This window comes from Xyrauchen texanus, chromosome 10 (assembly GCF_025860055.1).
Source record: "Xyrauchen texanus isolate HMW12.3.18 chromosome 10, RBS_HiC_50CHRs, whole genome shotgun sequence".
Classification (NCBI taxonomy): Eukaryota; Metazoa; Chordata; class Actinopteri; order Cypriniformes; family Catostomidae; genus Xyrauchen; species Xyrauchen texanus.
In genome coordinates, this window is record NC_068285.1 from 1,117,285 (window position 1) to 1,139,281 (window position 21,997).

General features: G+C 45.2%; 1 protein-coding gene across 4 annotated transcripts in view; it reads left to right on the forward strand.

The window, feature by feature from the left end:
- LOC127650625 (NACHT, LRR and PYD domains-containing protein 3-like) overlaps window positions 1-21,997 on the forward strand; it is a 56,917-nt gene that overhangs the window by 31,195 nt on the left and 3,725 nt on the right. For all 4 annotated transcript variants that reach the window (XM_052136152.1, XM_052136154.1, XM_052136153.1 and 1 more), the window contains one exon: window positions 6,827-7,000. In XM_052136152.1, coding sequence (XP_051992112.1) covers window positions 6,827-7,000 — 174 coding nt within the window. The remainder of the gene's footprint in view (window positions 1-6,826; window positions 7,001-21,997) is intronic.

Below are 21,997 nucleotides of genomic sequence, written 5' to 3' on the forward strand. Positions count from 1 at the left end.
AAGCACACATACACATGCATAAACAGATTATTTTTGTCTCTCACAAAAGTCTATAAGCAAGCCAACGTTCTTTTTGTTTTCAATGGTGCTTTGCACTGGCTCCTGTCTGCATAATTCTCAGTTTCTGTCCTCTTTGGAAGGTGTCTTGCAAATTTTTGTAGGCCACTTTGTCACAAGCTTCGAGCTCCGCAATTGCAGCAGTATCAGCAATCGTCTTTCTATCCATGCCACATTTGAAGTATGCCTGGGTTTTTGTTGTCCCACCATTCAAATAGTCCAAGACCTTGTTGTACCTCTTGATGGCTTGCTCTGGAAGAAAGACTGACAAAGAACAGAGAATAATCCATTAGTGTGTTATGCTAATGGAATGTATATTTTATAAATGAATGGAAGTCGGAAGTCTGCTACAGGGAATTACAGCCTAAAGATCTTTGCTGTGTTTGGTGGTTGTAGGTTGAAGGCTCTAGGAGGAGTTTCTCTTGGAAAATTAAAGTCTCAGAAGAAGAAGAAGAACCATAATAATAATAATAATTTTAAAGTGCCCCTATTATGCTATTTTACAGATTGCTAAATTGGTTTTGGAGGTTAGGTTTACATGCATCCAAGTTCAAAAAACACTGTAATTTTCATTGCAGTATTATCTCTCTTCTCATAAATGATTCGGTCTCTCTAAACCCCTCTTTTCTGAGAGCCTACTCTGCTCTAATGGGTCAGATGGCCCAGTCTGCTGTGACCGACAGTGCATATCAGAAATTACATTCCATAGTAATGATGGCATCTGTTTAACGGTTTCAATTCAAGTCCTTTGCAATTTTGACAAATGAATACAATCAACACTAACTTCAGAATTTTTACCGAACAAGTCTTACTTGAAATATGTGCCCTACACTTTTCTTGATCATCTTAGCTCTACTCATACACTGTTGTCAATTCATACAACTTAAAGGGTTAGTTCACCCAAAAAATAAAATTATGTCATTATTTACTCACCATCATGCCGTTCCAAACTTGTAATACTTTGTGTTCATCTTCAGACCACAAATTAGTAAAGACTAGGGCTGCCACATAATATTCAACTAATCGTTAGTCGATTAAAAATTGTATTAGTCGGTTAGTCACCGAAAAAAAAAAAAACTTGTGGTGAAGTCACGCAGTCCGTGAGGGACAGATTGTTAATGGCGGGTGCTTGTGGTATTTACAATATGTCAGGCAGGAAATCCAAATCAGTGGTTTAACCTCAATTTATGAAGCCACACGAGTGCTTAGTGTGTGTTGTAATTTACAACATAGTTTACCACTTTATTTACAAAATATGAATCTTGAACACGTGTTTACACAACGTCTGCTCTTGCATCAATACAACATGTATGCGTTGTGGTGCTCTCATGAACGCACGCTGGAGATTCATATTTTGTAAATGTAGTAGATTATGTTCATGAATTGAGGTTAAACCAGTAGAGACACATGGATTACTTTAATCATGTCTTTACCACCTTTCTTGAAAATGCTAATTGTGTAAGCTGTCAATGGAGGGACAGAAAGCTTTTAGATTTCATTAAAAATATCTTAATTTGTGTTCTAGAGATGGAGATTTTGGAATGACACGGGGACGAGTATTGACAGAATTGTATTTGTGGGTGAACTGACCCTTAATAAATGGTTGCACAGTAAACATGTATCCCTGAGGAATATATTTGTCATTTTCTATATTTACTGAAACATTATGATAAATTGCTTTGTTTTATTTTTCTTTTGTAATTTGAAATATGTTTATTTTTAATATGTATTGTTTTCTTTTCTTTACTTACTATAATTTAAAAAATAAGTATTTGCATTTATTTTGGAAATGCAAATTAGAAAAATCAGACCTTTCCTGTCTGAATATGCTGCGCAGTCCCTGGTCCAAGCTCTGGTTATTTCAAGATTGGACTTCTGCAATGTTCTGTTGGCCAGCCTTCCAGCGAGTGCTATCAAGCCACTGCAGATGGTCCTGAATGTGGTGGCACGTCTGGTTTTCAACCCACCAAAGAGGCCTCACATCATACCCCTCTTGGTCTTACTCCACTGGCTATGCATAAAATTCAAAGCTTTGAATTTGGCCCTCAGGACAACCAGTGGAACAGCGCCCTCTTACACCTGGTGGTCCCATCACAATGAGGCACTTCACATTCATTCGCTTTCTCTGTCCCCCGGTGGTGGAATGAGCTTTCAACCACCTGCCGTTCTGCTGAAACCATTTCAACATTCAAGAAAAAGCTGAAAACATATCTATTCTGTGAGCACTTAACCTGTCCTAAATAATGGCACTTACTATTTAAGAAATCTTTAAAAAAAAATCCTTATCTGTCTCTTTCTTCTGTGCTAGTTTCTGTACTATTATAGCAACACTTAGAACTTGGCAGTGTGATCCTGCAGGTACAGTTTACTTTTATATGACAAAGTGTTTATGTTCCTCATTTGTAAGTCACTTTGGATAAAAGGGTCTGCTTAATGACTAAACGTAAATGTAGTTTATCTGACTTTTTATGTGTGTGTTTGTGGATTTTCTTACTGTTGATGTGTGTGTTTTTAGATTATCTGACTGTTGAATTAACTAATTTATATAGCGCTTTTCTGACACTATAATCAAAGCACTTTACACAGTGAACAGGGGACTCTCCTCTACCACCACTAGTGTGCAGCATCCACCTGGATGATGCGACGGCAGATAGAGTGCACCAGTATGCTCACCCCACACCAGCTATTGGTAGAAAGGAGAGAGTTATAGAGCCAATTAGTGGCTGGGGATTATTAGGAGGCCATGATTGAAAAGGGCGAATGGGGGAAATTTAGCCAAGACACTAGGTGTTATGCTTGAGTAACGAAGCAGACGAGGAGATGCGGATCCAAACGCAGTTGAAGTTTATTAAATGAACAACACAGGAAAAACACAAAGTAACAACCCACGATGGGGAAATGAAACATAAACTGAGTAAGCTGATCAAGGTAGACACGAACAGGGAACTCGGGAGGGAAAGATACACCGGGTTAACATCAAACAACGATCGACGAAGACTGAACAAAGACATGGGGTATAAATACACAAACATGGGAAAAGGGGCCAATGAAAGAACAGAACTCAAACAAGATAACAAGGTGATTAACAGAAACCAAAGGCAAATTAACAAGGGCGGGTGCAAACAATGAACAGTGAACACGAACGCTAACAAAGAGACTGTGGAGGGACCAGGGTGACAAAAGTGAAAACAATGAACAAGACTATGGAGGTGCAAGGGTGACAAAATTGAAAACTAAGGAATACCAAAAGTGACAAAATCACAAACAAAGGGCAACAGAGGGACAAGACAGGGTAATCGTTACATAGCCCCCCCCTTAAGGATCGGATACCAGACGATCCTTGATAACAAACAAAAAAAAAAAAAAAACTCCACAAGAACAACATGAGGGCACCAGGGGCAAACAGACAGTACAAGTGGGCACATGGGCAGACAGGCAGACCAGGGGGGTACACTGGGCAGGCAGGAAGTCCGGGGGGCACAGAGGGCAAGACAGGCAGGTCCGGGAGATGCCAGGGGCAGATAGGAAGTCCGGGGGGGGGAAATGAGACAGTCCACGAGGGCACGAATGGAGATGAGAGTTAGGGGGCCAGGGAGGTATCGACCGGGCAGGGACAGGTTTAGGGAACCTGGGAGGAGGCCACTGGACGGGGACTGGGTCAGGAGGCCAGGAGGGAGGACTCAGGATGGGAACAGGGTCAGGAGGCCTGGGTGGAGGCCACGGGACAGGGACTGGATCAGGGGGCCTGGGAAGAGGCCACAGGACGGGAACAGGGTCAGAAGCCCTGGGAGGAGGCCACAAGACAGGGGCCGGTTCAGGGGACCTGGGAGATGACCACAGGACAGAGGCCGGTTTTGGTGGCCTAGGAGATAGAGTGGCCACAGCGGAGGCCAGCGGAGGCCAGCGGAGGCCGGCGGAGCCGCGTGAGGCGGAGCCAAGGAGCACCTCTGAGGCGGAGCCGAAGGAGGTGATGGCTCAGAAGGCCCAGAAGGCGGAGCTGAGGGGGGCTCAGGAGGTGGAACCGAAGGAGGCTCAGGAGGCGGAGCCGGGGTAAGCGGCGCCGTGGGAGGCTCTAGGAGCGGAGACCAGGAAGACTCTGGAGTCTCTGGGGGCAGAGACGTAGGAGGCTCTGAGGGTGGAGCCGTCGAAGGCTTGGGTGGCTTGAGAGGCGGTGCCGGAGGAGGCTCGGGAGGCGGAGCCATAGGAGGCTCGGGAGGCTCTGAGGGCGGAGCCGTCGAAGGCTTGAATGGCTCGAGCGGCGGAGCCGTAGGAGGCTCGGAGGGCGGTGCCGTCGAAGGCTTGAGTGGCTCGAGAGGCGGAGCCGTGGGAGGCTCGGGAGGCTCTGAGGGCGGAGCCGTCGCAGGCTTGAGTGGCTCGAGAGGCGGCGCCGTGGGAGGCTCGGGAGGCTCTGAGGGCGGAGCCGTCGGAGGCTCTAGAGGCGGAGCCATAGGAGGCTCAGGAGGCTCTGGAGGCGGAGCCATAGGAGGCTCAGGAGGCTCGAGAGGTGGAGCCATAGGAGGCTCGGGAGGCTCTGAGGGCGGAGCCGTAGGAGGCTCAGGAGGCTCTGGAGGCGGAGCCATAGGAGGCTCGAGAGGCGGAGCCCTAGTAAGCTCTGAAGTCTCTGGGAGCAGAGCCGTGGGAGGCTCGAGAGGTGGAGCCGTAGGAGGCTCGAGAGGCGGAGCCCTAGAAAGCTCTGAAGTCTCTGGAAGCAGAGCCATAGGGGGCTCGGGGAGAAGGGCCGTGGAAGACTCGAGAGGCTCTGGAAGCGGAGCCCTGGAAGGCTCGGGAAACTCAGATGGCGGAGCTCTGGAAAGCTCGGGAAACTCGGATGGCGGAGCTCTGGAAAGCTCGGGAAACTCGGATGGCGGAGCTCTGGAAAGCTCGGGAAACTCGGAAGGCGGAGCTCTGGCAAGCTCGGGAAACTCGGAAGGCGGAGCTCTGGCAAGCTCGGGAAACTCGGATGGCGGAGCTCTGGAAAGCTTGGGAAACTCGGAAGGCGGAGCTCTGGAAAGTTCTGGAGGAGGAGCCCTGGAAGACTCGAGAGGTGCTGGCTCTTGGACGGTCATGGCTACTAGCACTGGCTCTTGGACGGTCTTGGCTACAGGCACTGGCTCTTGGACGGTCTTGGCTACAGGCACTGGCTCTTGGACGGTCTTGGCTACTGGCACTGGCTCGTGGACGGTCTTGGCTACTGGCACTGGCTCGTGGACGGTCTTGGCTACTGGCACTGGCTCTGGGACGGTCGAGGCTACAGGCGCTGGCTCGCTGACATCGGAGGCGACAGGCGCTGGTTCACTGACATCGGAGGCGACAGGCGCTGGTTCACTGACATCGGAGGCGACCGGCTCGCTCACCGTGACATGCGTGGGCTCTGGCTCGCTCACAGTGATATGCGTGGGCCGGGAGGCGGAAGCCTGTCTTCTCCTCCTCCTCCGGGCAGACGAAGAGGGTCGCGCTGGCTCGTTGACAGGCGTGAAAGGACGAACCACGGGCGAATGGAGGGTCAATACTGTGGGAGGCGCTACGGGGTTCTCCTCGATGATGTCCACTGTTAAAGGAGAACCGCAGGCCTGTAGGGTCTCCTCAACGAACGCGCGGAGCGTCCAGTCGCGCGTTGCCGGCGGCAACCGCTCCTTCAGCCCGTTGCTCAGGTTGCCTTGGAAGAAGACCACAAGGGAGGAATTAGGGAAGTCTGAAACGTTAGCCAGAACAAGAAAGTCGTGGATGTGGTCTTCTATCGGTCGGTCCCCTTGCTTCAGGCAGAGCAGTTCATAGTTAGCTCGAAAAAATGCTGGATCCATTGTGTGGTCGATCGTTCTGTTATGATTGAGTAACGAAGCAGACGAGGAGATGCAGATCCAAACGCAGTTGAAGTTTATTAAATGAACAACACAGGAAAAACACAAAGTAACAACCCACGATGGGGAAATGAAACATAAACTGAGTAAGCTGATCAAGGTAGACACGAACAGGGAACTCGGGAGGGAAAGATACACCGGGTTAACATCAAACAACGATCGACGAAGACTGAACAAAGACATGGGGTATAAATACACAAACATGGGAAAAGGGGCCAATGAAAGAACAGAACTCAAACAAGATAACAAGGTGATTAACAGAAACCAAAGGCAAATTAACAAGGGCGGTGCAAACAATGAACAGTGAACACGTAACGCTAACAAAGAGACTGTGGAGGGACCAGGGTGACAAAAGTGAAAACAATGAACAAGACTATGGAGGTGCAAGGGTGACAAAATTGAAAACTAAGGAATACCAAAAGTGACAAAATCACAAACAAAGGGCAACAGAGGGACAAGACAGGGTAATCATTACACTAGGGTTATACCCCTACTCTTTATGAGAAGTGCTCTAGGATGTTTTTAATAACCACAGAGAGTCAGGACCTGATTTTAACATCTCATCCATAAGGACAGTGTATTTTTACAGTATAATGTCCCCTTCACTATACTGGGGCATTAAGACCCACGCAGACCACAGGGTGAGCACCCCCTGCTGACCTCACTAATATCTCTTCCAATCACAAACTTAGTTTTCCCCAGGAGGTCTATCATCCAGATACAGTACTGACCAGGCTCAACCTTGCTTAGCTTCAGTGGCAACCAGTCTTGAGCTACAGGTTAATATGGCTGCTGCTAAATGCTGATGTTTGTTTGTAGGTTATCTGACTGTTGATGTGCATTTGTAGATTATTTGACTGGTTATATGCACGTTTTTAGATTATCTGACTGTTATGTATGTGTGTTTGTAGATTATCTGGCTGTATGATGACAGAGGAAGGCTGTTGTTCTGTGGCATCAGCTCTGAGATCAAATCTCTCACGCCTGAAAGAGCTGGATCTGAGCTACAATCACCCAGGAGAATCAGGAGTCAAGCTGGTCTCTGAAAGACTCAACGATCCAAACTGCACACTGGACAAACTTAAGTATGTTGAGCTGTAAAACCCTGTTTATACCCATATTAACCCCTTAAACCCAGGCCCTAATTGGTCTTGAATTTATTGAATGGTCAGTGAATTCACTGAAACAGCACCTGTATTTATTCCTTTTAAAAAAATGTAAATCCTTAACAAATACTCACAGAAGACATATATTTTTAATGTTTCATTAGAATGAAGACATTTTTGTAATCATTACATTTTATATAGAATATTATTTTTACTCATTTTAGGAAAACAATTCAAAAGAACTTTCTGTCACTTAACCCTTTCACACTTACTGGTGCATATTTGTGATGGTTTATGACTGGCACCCTTAGAGTAGCGTCACAAATTTGTGTTTCTGCAGCAGTTAGTGGTGTCAGATTCAAATCAATTTTCATGCCAACTCTAAACTGCACTGCCCAAGTGCCTGTAATTCATATTCACACAAACTGATACTCATACAGTCTTTTCAAGCACATGGTATGATTATTTTATGACATAGACATCCAAATGGTCACAAAATTACTACTATAAAAGTTTACAGCTCGTATACAAACAGTCAACACAAAATTGGGATCACTGATCCTCGCAGCAATGTCGGTTTACATTAGGTGATCATTCTGTTGTCAATCACAAGTAACTCAAACAGCAACTCAATAATCTTTTCAAGCACACAGTAGGCTCATTGAAACAGACAGTCAAATTGTCGCAAAACATCAACAGCTCTCCTATATGCAGTCAACACAACAGGAAAATGTGATCATTCCAGTCCAGCCATCTTTGTTTACATTAGGTAGAAATGTGTTTGTCACACACACACACACACACACACACACACACACACACACACACATATATGTTGGTACTCCTATCATAATGAGGACTCTCCATAGACATAATGATGTTTATACTGTACAAACTATCTCTGATAGCACCAGTACATCAACCAGACGTCTATTTGATGTGTGTTTACATCTTAACGACATCTATTTTACATTGTGACAACATTGTTACTTTGTTACTTTGAAACATTTATGATCTAGAATGTTGTAAATCTGATATTTAAGATGTTTAGTAGATGTTGCTTTCCAGATGAAAAGATCTAAAACAGACATCAGAGACGTATATTAAACCTGTAAACACACACAGTCACAAACATGGTTGCTCCTATCATTATGTGGACTCTCCAGAGACACAATGATTTTTATTATATATATTCTATCCCCTAAACCTAACCCTCACAGAAACATTTGGGATAGTTACATTTAAAAAAAATAGTATGTACATTTGAATTACAAGGACACGAGAGATGTCCTCATAAACCACATTTATAGCATAATACCTTCATAACTACTAGTGTATAACCTAATAAAACCACCACACACACACACACACACACACACAGTGTACAGATAAACGGTATTGATGATTTATGACAATGAATTTATATAGCTATGTGTCATGTAATGAGTAAGTAACCCTATGGGGGAGCTGTGGTGCTTAACTATTGGGAAAGATGCGCTAGGCATTGAACTGGGGTGTTACGTGTTACCTCGTGTTGAGAAAGCTGGTATTAATAAAGTTCAGACATTGAATCATCATAGACATTTCTTTTGAACATCACACTATGTATAAAAAAAACGAAGTAAAACAAATACAGTACAGTAGACAAAAAACAGATTTTGCATTCTTTTGATATTTTGTGTGTGGACATAACTCACTCTGGGGGCATTCAAGGGAATTCAGAACCTACTCGTGAAAAGGGAAAATCTAAATATTCACAGTTTTCACAATATTCAAGCATTTTGCACATATTTAAACCTTATTTAAATATGTGCAATATAACCAATTATATTTGCAGTGTATTCTGTACACTTTCATTGGTCTGCATGTCACAAAATATGAGACTCAGTTCCTAGATTAGTGTCATGTAAGACACAAAAAGGGGGGGGGGGTATAATCCCTGAAAGTGGGATTATACCCCCCTCTCTAACGTACAAATTTACTGAATGTGATTCACCGGCATCATGCTGACAGATGACGTAGCTTAATTAAAATGACACAGTTATGATTGTTTTACTACAAACTTTGAGACTGTATATTATATTTGAGTCTCCAGTGCTGGAACAGGGCTAAAACAAAGTGTGGATATCGGTCTGACTATGTGAGACTGTAGTTTGAATAATCACTTTTCTTTGCATGATACCTTGACTGCATTTAAACGATAGCTGATGTCGGTGTTAGCTAGCTAGCCATCTTTATCAATAGCTGTTTGCTAAATGTGGTGGATGATGACAGTAGCCGTTTATAAAATAGACTGTACATTATAAATATGTTGACACAATTCAGTATTGATGTGATTCATCACAAATGTCATTTTGATATATCGATGCACTATTGTTTTATAATAATAGATGATATATATTTTCTGTATAACCAAGTTACGTTACACTGATGAATGTGTCTTTTTGCATTATCTTGAACATTGTCTAGCATTCATTTCATGTGTTATTGTAGTTTAGCTAAAATGACACAGATCAATCCTTATGGCTCAATATGTCACATGCTTTGCAGTTATGTAAGATTACCTGTCCAATAAGAAAAACAATTCAGGGTCTGTTCTGATCCCCAAAACCGAATGAAGGTCCATCCAGGAATCAAATGCCCTGCCGATTTTCACTCTAGTTTTCACTCGACCACGATCACATTCCCGCTTAGCCAGACGGGATTCAGTAGATCAATGTTTTTTTTGGCTTACTCAGAGTTTGTGTTGGAGTCGGTGTTGTGCTGAGACGTTTGCTGGATTCATCTCTAAGATAACGTTATCTAGTGTTGCAGTTTGTTGTCACTGTTGAATAGTGGAAGAGAAGCACTGAGGCTCTCGGGAGCGCACATAAACATCACATATTTGTGATTTTCCCGGCAAAAGCGACAGGCTCCCTTCACATGAAAATCAGTCTACAGGCTTTAATAGGCAAACTAGGAAGTCTATGAAGGGCTCATTTTATAAGTTATGTTACAAGCCGTTCACACATTGGCAAAATAAGGTGCTGCTTGCTTGAAATAACCAAAATATTGTTGAAATGGTTCTGCAGTATTTGGTTGGGTAAGACTTTCCCTTTTTATTTGATGGGGAACACAGTGGACAGTGACAGTGATTCAGGGAAAAGGTCTTTTAGTCTCTTTCTTCAGTTTTCTTGCCTTGACAGTAAAAATCAATTCTATATCAAAACTGCTGTTCAAATAAAAGTGAAATGTTCAAATCTTACGGATCATAACAGAAGCAGCATCACTGGTAAATGATACAAGAGTGTCTGCAGGTCTGCATTTCTCTGCTGTAATGATGTTGAAGATGGTTTCTGTAATAGTTGCAGCATCTCCAGTAGGGATGTAACAGTTTAACAGTTTCACGATATACCCCAGTTTAATAATAGATGATTTTCACACCATAGACATTCTTATTCACAGTATTGCATGAATATAAAATCTGTTTAAATATAAAATGTCTGAACTTTTCTAAAATCCAAATCAGTTTAATGATGACATCATCAGATAAATTTGATAAATCGTGATTTCCTCATTTTACATTGAATGGACACTTCATTTAAAGGCACGGCACGGGCTCATCTCACCACAAAGACATGTCGGAGCCTGAACATTTATTTACACGATCAAAAGCTTTTTCTTGGTCCAAATATAAAAATCCTACATTAAGATTATTGTCTCTGGCAAAAGAAATCAGATCATGTATTCAAATCCAATGATCAAATATTGTGCGTTTAGGAATACAATATGACTGGTCAGCGTGAATTAATTTAGATATGTAATGTTTTAATCTGCTGGTTAATGCTTTGGACAGTATCTTATCGTACATTTATTTCACTGCTGAAATCTGCAGTGTGAGAGTATTTTGGACATTTTGGGTTTGGCACCATTAATGGTTCTCAGTTATTCTGTTTGGAAAGTTTGTTGCATCGTCCCATGAAATCTGTGGAGGATAATATATTTAGATGCAAACGGATTGTGTTTATATGAAATGTTACGATGAGCTTATTTTCATTTTATAATATTTATTATTTGCTTAAGTGCAGCACAACAGCAAGACTACAATATGTTTAATACTAATAATATGTTTTATTTGTAAAGTACTAAATAGGGTTTATAAAGTGCATTAGCATACAGGAAATGAACAGTGATACTCTTTCACATTTGCTTGTGTTGTGCTCTGTCACTGTATTAAGATAATTTAAAAAGTGTTACAAATAAACACAATAGCACACAAATATGTTTAAAATGATGTACACTCACATTAGATGATGACTCCAGTCAGATACTGACCTCAATAAAAGCTGTTTAATTGTACATTGAGCGGGTCGCCCCTCATGGATGCTGCCATGTTGACCGCACATAACTGTAATGATTTGTGAGGGAAGCAGGACAAGGCAGACGGGGGGTGTGGATCCAAATGCGGCTTTTAATAGTATCAACACAAAATAAACAAACACAGGAACAAAAGAAAAGATCCTCGATGGGAAAACACAAACTAAAAATACCGGATATAACACAGGAGGGGTGCAGGAGTGACTGGGCTGCGAACATCCACGGAGGGTAGGGTAAACCTGAAACGACAGCAGGGTAACCTCGGATGAACAGACAAACTGGCAGGGAATGGGAACACGAACAGAGAGAGAGACTTAACAGACATTAGCGAAAACATGAAACGTCAACGCACGACAAAGGGAAGGGGAAACAGCGGGGTTTAAATAAACAGACACGGTGATGACAAGATGACAGACAGGTGCGGACAATAACACAGTGACAGGGCCGGAAGAGACGGGAAGTTTAGTTCACAGAGACAGTGAAACACGGGTGGACAACAAGGAAGACAAGACAGGGAGCGTGATCAGAAAAACAGAAAACACGGGGCGGACAACAAGGGAGCGTGACATGGAACGTGACTAGTGATGGGTGAAACGGAAAACGTGGTGCAGACGACACGAAACACGGTGCAGACGACACGAAACACGGTGCAGACGACACGAAACACGGTGCAGACGACACGAAACACGGTGCAGACGACACGAAACACGGTGCAGATGACACGAAACACGGTGCAGATGACACGAAACCATGACATAATCCCCCCCTCAAAAGGGCCGGATTCCAGACTTAAAACAAACAAAAAAAACAATAAAAATGAATGAAGAACCCAGGAGAGAGGGGTAGACTAGGGGGAAAACAGACAGACCAGGGGGGAAACAAGGGGCACAGAGACAGACCACGGGGGCACAAGGGGCATTGAAACAGACCACGGGGGTAATTAGACAGTCCACGGGGGCACAAAGGGCAGACAGGCAGACCAGGGAGGCCGAGAGGACAGGCAAGCAGTCTATGGGGGTGTGTGAAGGGGACCGGGTCCGGTGGCCTGGGGGGCGTCAACCGGGCAGGGACAGGTTCAGGAGGCCAGGAAGGCGGCCACAATGTGGGGATAGGCCTGGAGGGACCGGGAGCTGCCCACAAGGCGAGCACCGGATCAGGAGGTCTGGGAGTTGGCCATGGGGCAGGGGCTGGTTTGGGTGGCCTGGGAGCTGGCCTCTGGGCAGGGGCCGGTTCAGGAGACCTGGGAGGTGGCCGCAGGACAGAGGCTGGTGGAGCCGTGTGAGGCGGAGCCAAGGAGGACTTCGGAGGCGGAGCCGTAGAAGACTTGGGAGGCGGTGCCGAAGGAGGCGTAGGCAGGGCCATGGGAGGCTCAGGACGCGGAGCCGAGGGAGGCTCAGGAGGCGGAGCCGAGGGAGGTGATGGTGTAGAAGGTCCAGGAAGTGGAGCCGAGGGAGGCTCAGGAGGCGGAGCCGAGGTGGGCTCAGGAGGCGGAGCCAAGGGTGGCTCGAGTGACGGAGCCATGGTAGGCGGGGCCAAGGAAGACTTTGAAGGCGGAGCCGTAGAAGACTTGTGAGGCGGTGCCAAGGGTTGCGCAGGAGGTGACGCCGAGGGTGGCTCCGGAGGCCGAGGCGGGAGAGGCACGGGAGGCGGAGCCAAGAAGGGCCTTGGAGGCTTCGGAGGTGAGGCTGAGGGAGGCTTCGGAGGCGGAGCTGAGAAAGGTGGCACCGTAGGGGCCTCTGGAGGCGGAGCCCTAGAAGGCTCTGGAGGCGGAGCCGTGGGAGGCTGAGCCATAGGAGGCGGAGCCGCAGGAGGCTCGGGAGGCAGAGCTGTGGAAGGCTCGAGAGGCTCGAAAGTTAGAGCCCTGGTGGGCTCAAGAGGCGGAGCCCTGGGAGGCTCGAGTGACTTGAGAGGCGGAGCCCTGGGAGGCTCGAGAGACTTGAGGCGGAGCCCTTGGAGGCTCGAGAGACTTGAGAGGTGGAGCCCTGGGAGGCTCGGGAGGAGGAGCGCTGGGAGACTCGAGAGGCGGAGCCCTGGGAGGCTCGAGAGACTTGAGAGGCGGAGCCCTGGGAGGCTCGGGAGGAGGAGCCCTGGGAGGCTCGAGAGGAGGAGCCCTGGGAGACTCGAGAGGCGAAGTCCTAGGAGAATCGAGGGGCAGAGTCCTGGGAGACTCGAGGGGCGGAGTCCTGGGAGACTCGAGGGGCGGAGTCCTGGGAGACTCGAGGGGCGGAGTCCTGGGAGACTCGAGGGGCGGAGCCCTGGAGGTCTTGGGGGGCGCTGACTCTTGGACAGGCACGGCTACTGGCGCTGGCTCCTGAACGGAAATGGCTACTGGTGCTGGCTTTTGGACGGTCATGGCTACTGGCGCTGGCTCTTGGACGGTCATGGCTACTGGTGCTGGGTCTTGGACGGTCATGGCTTCTGGCACTGGCTCTTGGACGGTCATGGCTACTGGCACAGGGACGGTCGAGACCACTGGCGCTGGCTCAGGGATGGTCGAGGCTACAGGCGCTGGCTCAGGGATGGTCGAGGCTACAGTCGCTGGCTCGCAGGCCGGGGCATGCGTGGGCTCTGGCTCGCAGACCGGGGCAGGCGTGGGCTCTGGCTCGCAGACCGGGGCAGGCGTGGGCCGGGAGGCAGAAGCCTGTCTTCTCTTCCTCCTCTGGGCAGACGAAGTGGACCGTGCAGGCTCATGGGAAATGACTGGTGTGGGGGTTTGCTCGCTGGCAGGTGGAGAGGCGTGATGGGAAGAGCCATGGGCGAGTGGAAGGTCACCACTGCGGGAGGTGAGGTAGGGTCCTCCTCTGCCACACCCACAGACCAGCAAAGTCTCCTCCATGATCTCCTGCAGTGTCCAGCCGCGCGTCGCCGGAGGCAACCGCTCCTTCAGCGAGGGGTTTAGGTTACCCCAGAAGAAAACCACCAAGGCCGAGTCCGGGAAGTCGGAGATGTTTGCCAGTTCTAGGAAGTCTCGGACGTGGTCTTCTACCGGTCGGTCCCCTTGCCTCAAACAAAGCAGCTGGTAGTTGGCCTGCTGGACCGCTGGATCCATTTCTGGTCGTGCGTTCTGTAATGATTTGTGAGGGAAACAGGTCAAGGCAGACGGGGGTGTGGATCCAAATGCGGCTTTTAATAGTACCAACAAAAAATAAACAAACACAGGAACAAAAGAAAAGATCCTTGATGGGAAAACACAAACTAAAAATACCGGATATAACACAGGAGGGGTGCAGGAGTGACTGGGCAGCGAACATCCATGGAGGGTAGGGTAAACCTGAAACGACAGCAGGGTAACCTCGGCCGAACAGACAAACTGGCAGGGAACGGGAACACGAACAGAGAGAGAGTCTTAACAGACATTAGCGAAAACATGAAACGTTAACGCACGACAAAGGGAAGGGGAAACAGCGGGGTTTAAATAAACAGACATGGTGATGACAAGATGACAGACAGGTGCGGACAATAACACAGTGACAGGGCCGGAAGAGACGGGAAGTGTAGTTCACAGAGACAGTGAAACACAGGCGGACAACAAGGAAGACAAGACAGGGAGTGTGATCGGAAAAACAGAAAACACGGGGCGGACAACAAGGGAGCGTGACATGGAATGTGACTAGTGATGGGTGAAACGGAAAACGCGGTGCAGACGACACGAAACACGGTGCAGACGACAAGAAACACGGTGCAGACGACACGAAACATGGTGCAGATGACACGAAACATGGTGCAGACGACACGAAACATGGTGCAGATGACACGAAACCGTGACAATAACAAACTTTCTTGCAGTTGATCAGTTACTACTACTAATAATATCAATAAAGATCACAGATAAACGGTGTGACATCAAGCACCAAGAGCGAGCACACAACGGTCTCATCAGCCGCCAGAGAGATTATGAGTCGCAGCAGTCCATCTTACAGACATTTTTGTGTGGCGCAGCAGCAGTTAACAGGGGCGGTGCAGGATTTTTTACAGGGGGGGGTCGGGCAGTGATCAGTCTGTGGTGTCAGTATAAATTCCAAAACCACTGGTACTATTGGGATGAATAAGAGCCAGATAAAAACTTACTGCTGCACTTTTAAAAGCGGCGCTAACACTGATCTGGAGCTGTTTCATAACCCAGAATTAAAAGTGTTGCTAATAACCTTTCAGAGTTACAAGTGTGAAACGTTACTTTACTGGAGGTTAAAAGCAGGGTTAAAAGACAATAACCCAGGGTTAAGTGCAGTGTGAAAGCACTTGAGTTTATTGTTGGTGAGATGTGTGTATGTATTGCAGGGGTGTTAAACTCAGTTCCTGGACCCCTCACACCCCTGATGTGTTGTAAGACTGTCAGTGGATTGAAATATTGAATCACGATTAATCACATATTTGTTTTGTTGTTAGTGTTAACACATTCAGTTCCAGGAAAACTAAATAACAGTCCTGTGTGTCTTTATTAGAGTCTTTTCTGAAAGTTTCAAAAATTTGGCTACAAAACCATGAAACTTTTACATGCCAATAAAGCTAATACATATAAATTAATAAAGAGAGAGAGAGAGAGAGAGAGAGAGAAGAACTAAGTAGCTGCACCAAAAAGGAGCTCCTGAATACATCTCAAATTTGGACCTAAAAAAGTGAGACATTTTGCAAGATAACTTTCAACAAATCTTCAGAAAGGACCCTAAAGAAGAGATAGAAACATTATTCAACAAAAACAGAAGAGGAAATATAATTTTAATATCATTCTAGTCATTAACTGCCAGCTACCAACTGCCATTTTGCCAGCATTCCAAATGAGAAATTGCTCTAAGCAAGCTAACAAAAAAGCTAACAGAGGAATTACAAGAACAAAATCCACCTGCTTCATCAAGGATCCTTGTTGGTAACATTAATAAATAGTTATAATAACATTAACATTAATATACCTGATAAGATATACATAATTCCATGTTAATTGGCTACAAAGGCTAATAAGGTAAATAATTAGCCCAGTCCTCTTTTAAAATAAATAAGTGATCACCTTGAAAACCAGCAAACAGACACTAAATAAGAGCACAGCAGTCAGAGCAGAGAGCATGGAAGTTGAGTACCCTGCTAAATGTAAAAGTGGAGTAGCTAGGGAGAAACACAAGGAGAAGACGTTGCGTGGAAACCCAGAGGTCCTCTTCATTGACTACGCCCAGCAAAAAGGAGGAAGGAAGAACAACTTCATTTTCTTCACTGATTACATCTACATCTGGAAAGATATTCTATGCAGCAATTATGCACATGTAGTTAGTGAAGGCATCTGCTCAGGAGGCAGATTAAAGATCAGCATGGATGAACAGCTGGACAAAGATGACCCTCTGCTTACCATCACATACTACACCAAAGGAAAGGTCCTGGTCCATGGGAATGAAGCAAACCTGGAGTCTTTTGTAGAGGTATTCTCTCTGTTGAAAGCTAAAGTGAACACCAAGAGGGTAAATGTCCCCCCTGAAAGTGAAGATGAGGAGAGTCCAGCAGAGAAACACAAAACCTTGTCAAAACAATCTCTGCCCCTCCCACACCTGCCAGCCTTTCCAACCAGCTAAAGGAGAGTATGGCCCTGCTAGAGATGGACTTTGCTGAATTCAAAGAGCAGGCCCAGACCAGGATGTCTCACCCCCCCATGAATACTGTCCAGCAGCTGAAAGAGGAGCTCAAGCAGCTCAAGAGAGAAAACCAGGCTTTGGCATCTGACCTCAGAGGAAGTCTAGAGGCACTCAAACAGGAGAATGGTGTGCTCTGTGCTCAGTTAGCCAAAGTGAAGGAGGATGCTGAAAACAGAGAAAGGAGCATCACCAGGCAAGTCCAACACCTCAAAGACCAACTCTTATCAATCCCCAGTCACCCAAACTCCTGCCTTATTTCAACCACACCCTCTCTGCTCTGCACCCAGCAAAACAACACCCTGGCACCTTCTGATACATTCACACAGCCAGCTGCCAACAGTCAGCTCATCCATAACAGCTTCCCTCCACCCAGCCTGAAGAACAAGACCCACAAGTGGTCCTGCTGGCTGACTCAAATGGGAAATTCCTGGACACAAACAAGCTTTTCCTGGAAAGAAAGTTCTGTCAAAACGCTGCAGCTCAACAGGACAGGCAATGAAGCTACTGAAGGAGACTCTCAAGAATCCCGAATGCCTGGTGATTCACACAGGAACAAACGACCTGTACAGGTTCCGTAAGGACAATGCAGAGGCGGTGAAAAAGATGGTGGAGCATGCCAGTAGGGAGTTCCTGACACCCGCATTGTGGTCTCCACCCTGCTGCCTAGGCCAGACACACCTCACCATGTCATCCATGACATTAATATGGATATCAGCAGAGGATGTGCCACCCTACCAAATCTCCACCTGGCTTTCCACCCAACCATTGGCACCTGGGACCTTTATGATGGACTCCATCTACACAAAGAGAGGGTAAAAATATTAGCAAAAACCCTCAAAGACATGGCCCTGGGATGCAGTCCTTCCACACCCTCCTTAACTAAGATCCTGCGGCCATCTCAGACTTCCTCCTCCATATCACTGGCCCAGGATAATTACCCCTGCAATGAGGCCCAGAGACAACAGTTCAGCCTGGACTGCCCACCACCTCACCAATGTGAAGTACAACCAGAGGAGGCAACCTTCCCCCAACTCACCCCCTACCCACCAGCCCCCCTTACAGCATCAGCATCACATATATGCAGCAGCACCTGCCCCTAGCACTCCTCTTCACCCGCAGCAGCAGAGATATGCTGCAGCACTTGCCCCTGGGCCCCCTGCCCACCTGCAGCAGCAGTGATATGCTGCAGCACCTGCCCCTGGGCCCCCTGCAGCAGCAGAGATATGCTGCAGCTGTAGCCCAGACTACTGCCATGGTCCCTCCCACAACTACCTGTGAACTGGGAGACATCAGGGAGATGCTGCACACCCTGTGCACCCGGCTTTTGTTCAGCTAAGATACACTCAGATCTCTTTCCCATTTTAAGAAAAATAGAAATATATATATATTTTTTTTTAGTAAAAGAACAACACAGGAATATATTATTAGTTAGGAGTAGGCCTAGTAATAGTAGCATATGTATTTTTATTTAGTATTAGTAGTAATATTGATTATAGTACATGTATTTATGGAATTAATTTCACTTCAATTATTATTCAGTATTGTAAGGTATAGATAGTTGTGGTTATTTAAAAACTTTTGTCTCACTATACAGGTTCATTTTGATTGTTTATCAATGCGTTCATTTCATATAAGCTGCTGGAATATTCAGGGTCTCCGCTCCTCAACTTTTGATCTGAAGAGTAGACACCCTGAATTCATCCAATCTATCAAAGATGTTGATGTAATTGTGTTAGTAGAAACATGGTGTCAAAATGCTCAGCTCACTCACTGTCCTCCAGGGTATAATGAAGTCATGGTGCCCTCTATAAAACTGAATAACACACGTAAGGGCAGAACATCAGGGGGGGGATCTTGGTGTGGTATAAAGAAGATCTTTGTCATCAGATCTCACCAATAAAAAAGGGTAAATCACACATTTGGCTGAGATTAGATAAAACCCTGGGCATAACTGACAGGGATCTATATCTCTGTGCTATTTATATACCCCCAGTAGAGTCTTCATATTTTGAAAAAGACACTTTTGAAACCCTCCATTCAGAAATGGCCTATTACCAGGCCCAGGGAAATGTGCTTCTTACTGGAGATCTCAATGGACGAACAGGAATTGAACATGACATCATTGACCCACATGGCAACAATCATGTGTTTGGTCAGTCTCCCCTGTTTACCACACCAACCATCCCCAACTGGAACAACCTTGACTCTGCAGTAAATCAAAGTGGCAGGGAGATCTCTGTCGAGCATTAGACCTGTATATAGTTAATGGTAGGCTCAGAGGGGACTCTTTAGGCAGATTCACATACTCGTCAGCTCTTGGTTCTAGTGTGGTAGACTATGCAATCACTGACATGGACCCCTCCACTATCAGTGCATTCACTGCCAGACAGCAATCGCCCCTTTCAGACCACATCCAAATAAATGTGTTCTTCAAATTATCAGGTCAAACTAGTGACGCAAAAAGGGAACCCAGTAAACTGTATAAAGTACATCCTACTTACAGATGGGCCCCAGACAGTGGAGACACATTCATCATGGCCTTGAACTCACAAGATCTGATCAATGACATATCGTTATATGACCAAAACCAATATGTCCCAACTAGAGATGGTGTAAACAAGGCCACTGAGGAAATTAATATGATATTTCATAAGGCAGCTATTAAAGCTGGCCTTATTAAACAAAAACGGAGGCCGGTTTTGAAGAATGCAAGACCATCAGAAAAGATCTCAGAAAAATAGCAAATGAAAAACATTGCCAACCAAACAACCCTGCATTACGCATTCATTACAATAACATTTTAAATAAGTATAAACATACAATTAGAAACAAAAAACAAAATTATACCCATGAGAAACTTGAAGATATTGAGGATGCCCTTAATAAAAATCAATTCTGGGATATGTGGAACAACTTCAACAGAAAGGAACCACAAGCATTACCCATCCAAAATGGTGGCGTCTGGAGAGCCCATTTTGAAAGTCTGTTCAAAGACATACCAATAAATGAAATGAATCTAGATCAAAGCATTATAAAAGATAAAATCCCAAAATTTGAAGAAACAATTCAAAACAACCAAAACCCCCTTGGTTTCCTATTTACTTGGGAAGAATTGACCACCTATATAAATTCTCTCCGGCCAAAGAAAGCTTGTGGTCCAGACAGCATCAGAAATGAAATGCTCAAATGAGGGCCGTGTTGAAGTTGTTCAACATTATATTACAGTCAGGATGTTTTCCTGACATCTGGTGCAAAGGACTCATTTCCCCCATTTATAAGAGCGGGGAAAAATTAGACCCTAAAAACTACCGTGGCATCAGTGTCAGCAGTTGTCTAGGTAAGCTATTCGGCAGAATTCTTAACAAAAGAATACTTAATTTCCTTGACAAACACTCCATCTTGTGTAAAAATCAAATTGGCTTCCTTCCAAAACACCGCACCACTGACCATGTATATACCCTTCACACTTTAACAAACATGTACACCGGTAAAATATTTGCTTGTTTTATTGATTTCAAGAAAGCTTTCGATTCTATTTGGCATGAAGGGCTATATTATAGACTTCTGCATTGGGGTATAGGTGGCAAAATATATGATCTGATTAAATCAATATATTCGAAAAACAGGTGTGCTGTTCAAATTGGAGACAAACAAACTGAATTCTTCACCCAGAGAAGAGGTGTCCGTCAAGGTTGCAATTTAAGTCCAACTTTATTTAATGTATATATAAATGAACTTGCTGTTCAGTTGGATCAATGTGCTTCTCATCCTCTCCCCCTCCTAGATGGAGAAGTGAAGTATCTGCTTTATGCTGACGACCTTGTTCTACTGTCTCCTACTGAACAAGGACTACAGCTGCAGCTGGACATAGTAGACAAATACTGTCAAGAATGGGCCCTAGCAGTAAACATGAAGAAAACTAATGTCATGATTTTTCAGAAATGGCCCAAGTGTCAAGAAAACAAATACCAGTTTACTATAAATAATCATATAATTTAACACAGCATGAGTTATACCTACCTTGGTATAACAATAACAGCATCAGGGAGTTTCAACATGGCAGTGAATGCACTCAAAGAAAAAGCTTGAAGTGCCCTAAACGCAATTAAGAGAACATTTTATAATCTCCAAATTCCAATTAAAATCTGGCTGAAAATATTTGATAGTGTCATCCAGCCAATTGCGCTGTATGGTAGTGAATTGTGGGGTCCACTCAGTCAGCACAGCTATACACGCAGGGACAAACACCCAACAGAATCTTTACATGCAGAATTATGCAGATACATCTTAAATGTACACAGAAATACACCAACAAATGCATGTAGAGCAGAATGAGGCAGATACCCACTGATAATTAGCATTCAAAAGAGAGCACTTAAATTCTTCATTCACCTTAAATCCAGCCCCCGAGACACACTTCAATCCAAAGCCCTCCAAATCCAAGAGCTGAGCCCAGAAAAGAGTCCCCTACATCAGTTGGTGCTGAGACTAATCGTCCCCCCTCAAACACACTTTGACCAGTCTCACATCAACACTGTTCTCCAAACACCAATCAGAGTAAAACAAATTATATCGCAATGCAAAGAAACCTATTTGGAACATTGGAAAGAAGAAACTAAAAGCCAAAGTCGATTAGAATGTTATCTGGCCCTAAACAGAGAGTATGAGTTGGCAAAATATCTCTTGACTGTCAGTGATAGAAAACAGAGACAGACCCTAACCAGGTACAGGCTCAGTGACCACACATTGGCAATTGAAACAGGAAGACACAAAAAATCATGGCAACCAAAAGAAAACAGAATATGTGGTCACTGTTGGACAGGTGAGGTCGAGACAGAAATGCCCTTCCTTCTAAAATGTGAAACATTCAGAGAAATAAGGAATGTTTACCTAAACAAGTTTAACTCTGAAACTTCAGAATTTAAAGACCTAAATAACCTCTCAAAATTAAAAATACTCCTAGGAGAAGGAGACAGGGCAAATCTTGCTGCCCAATATGTATCAG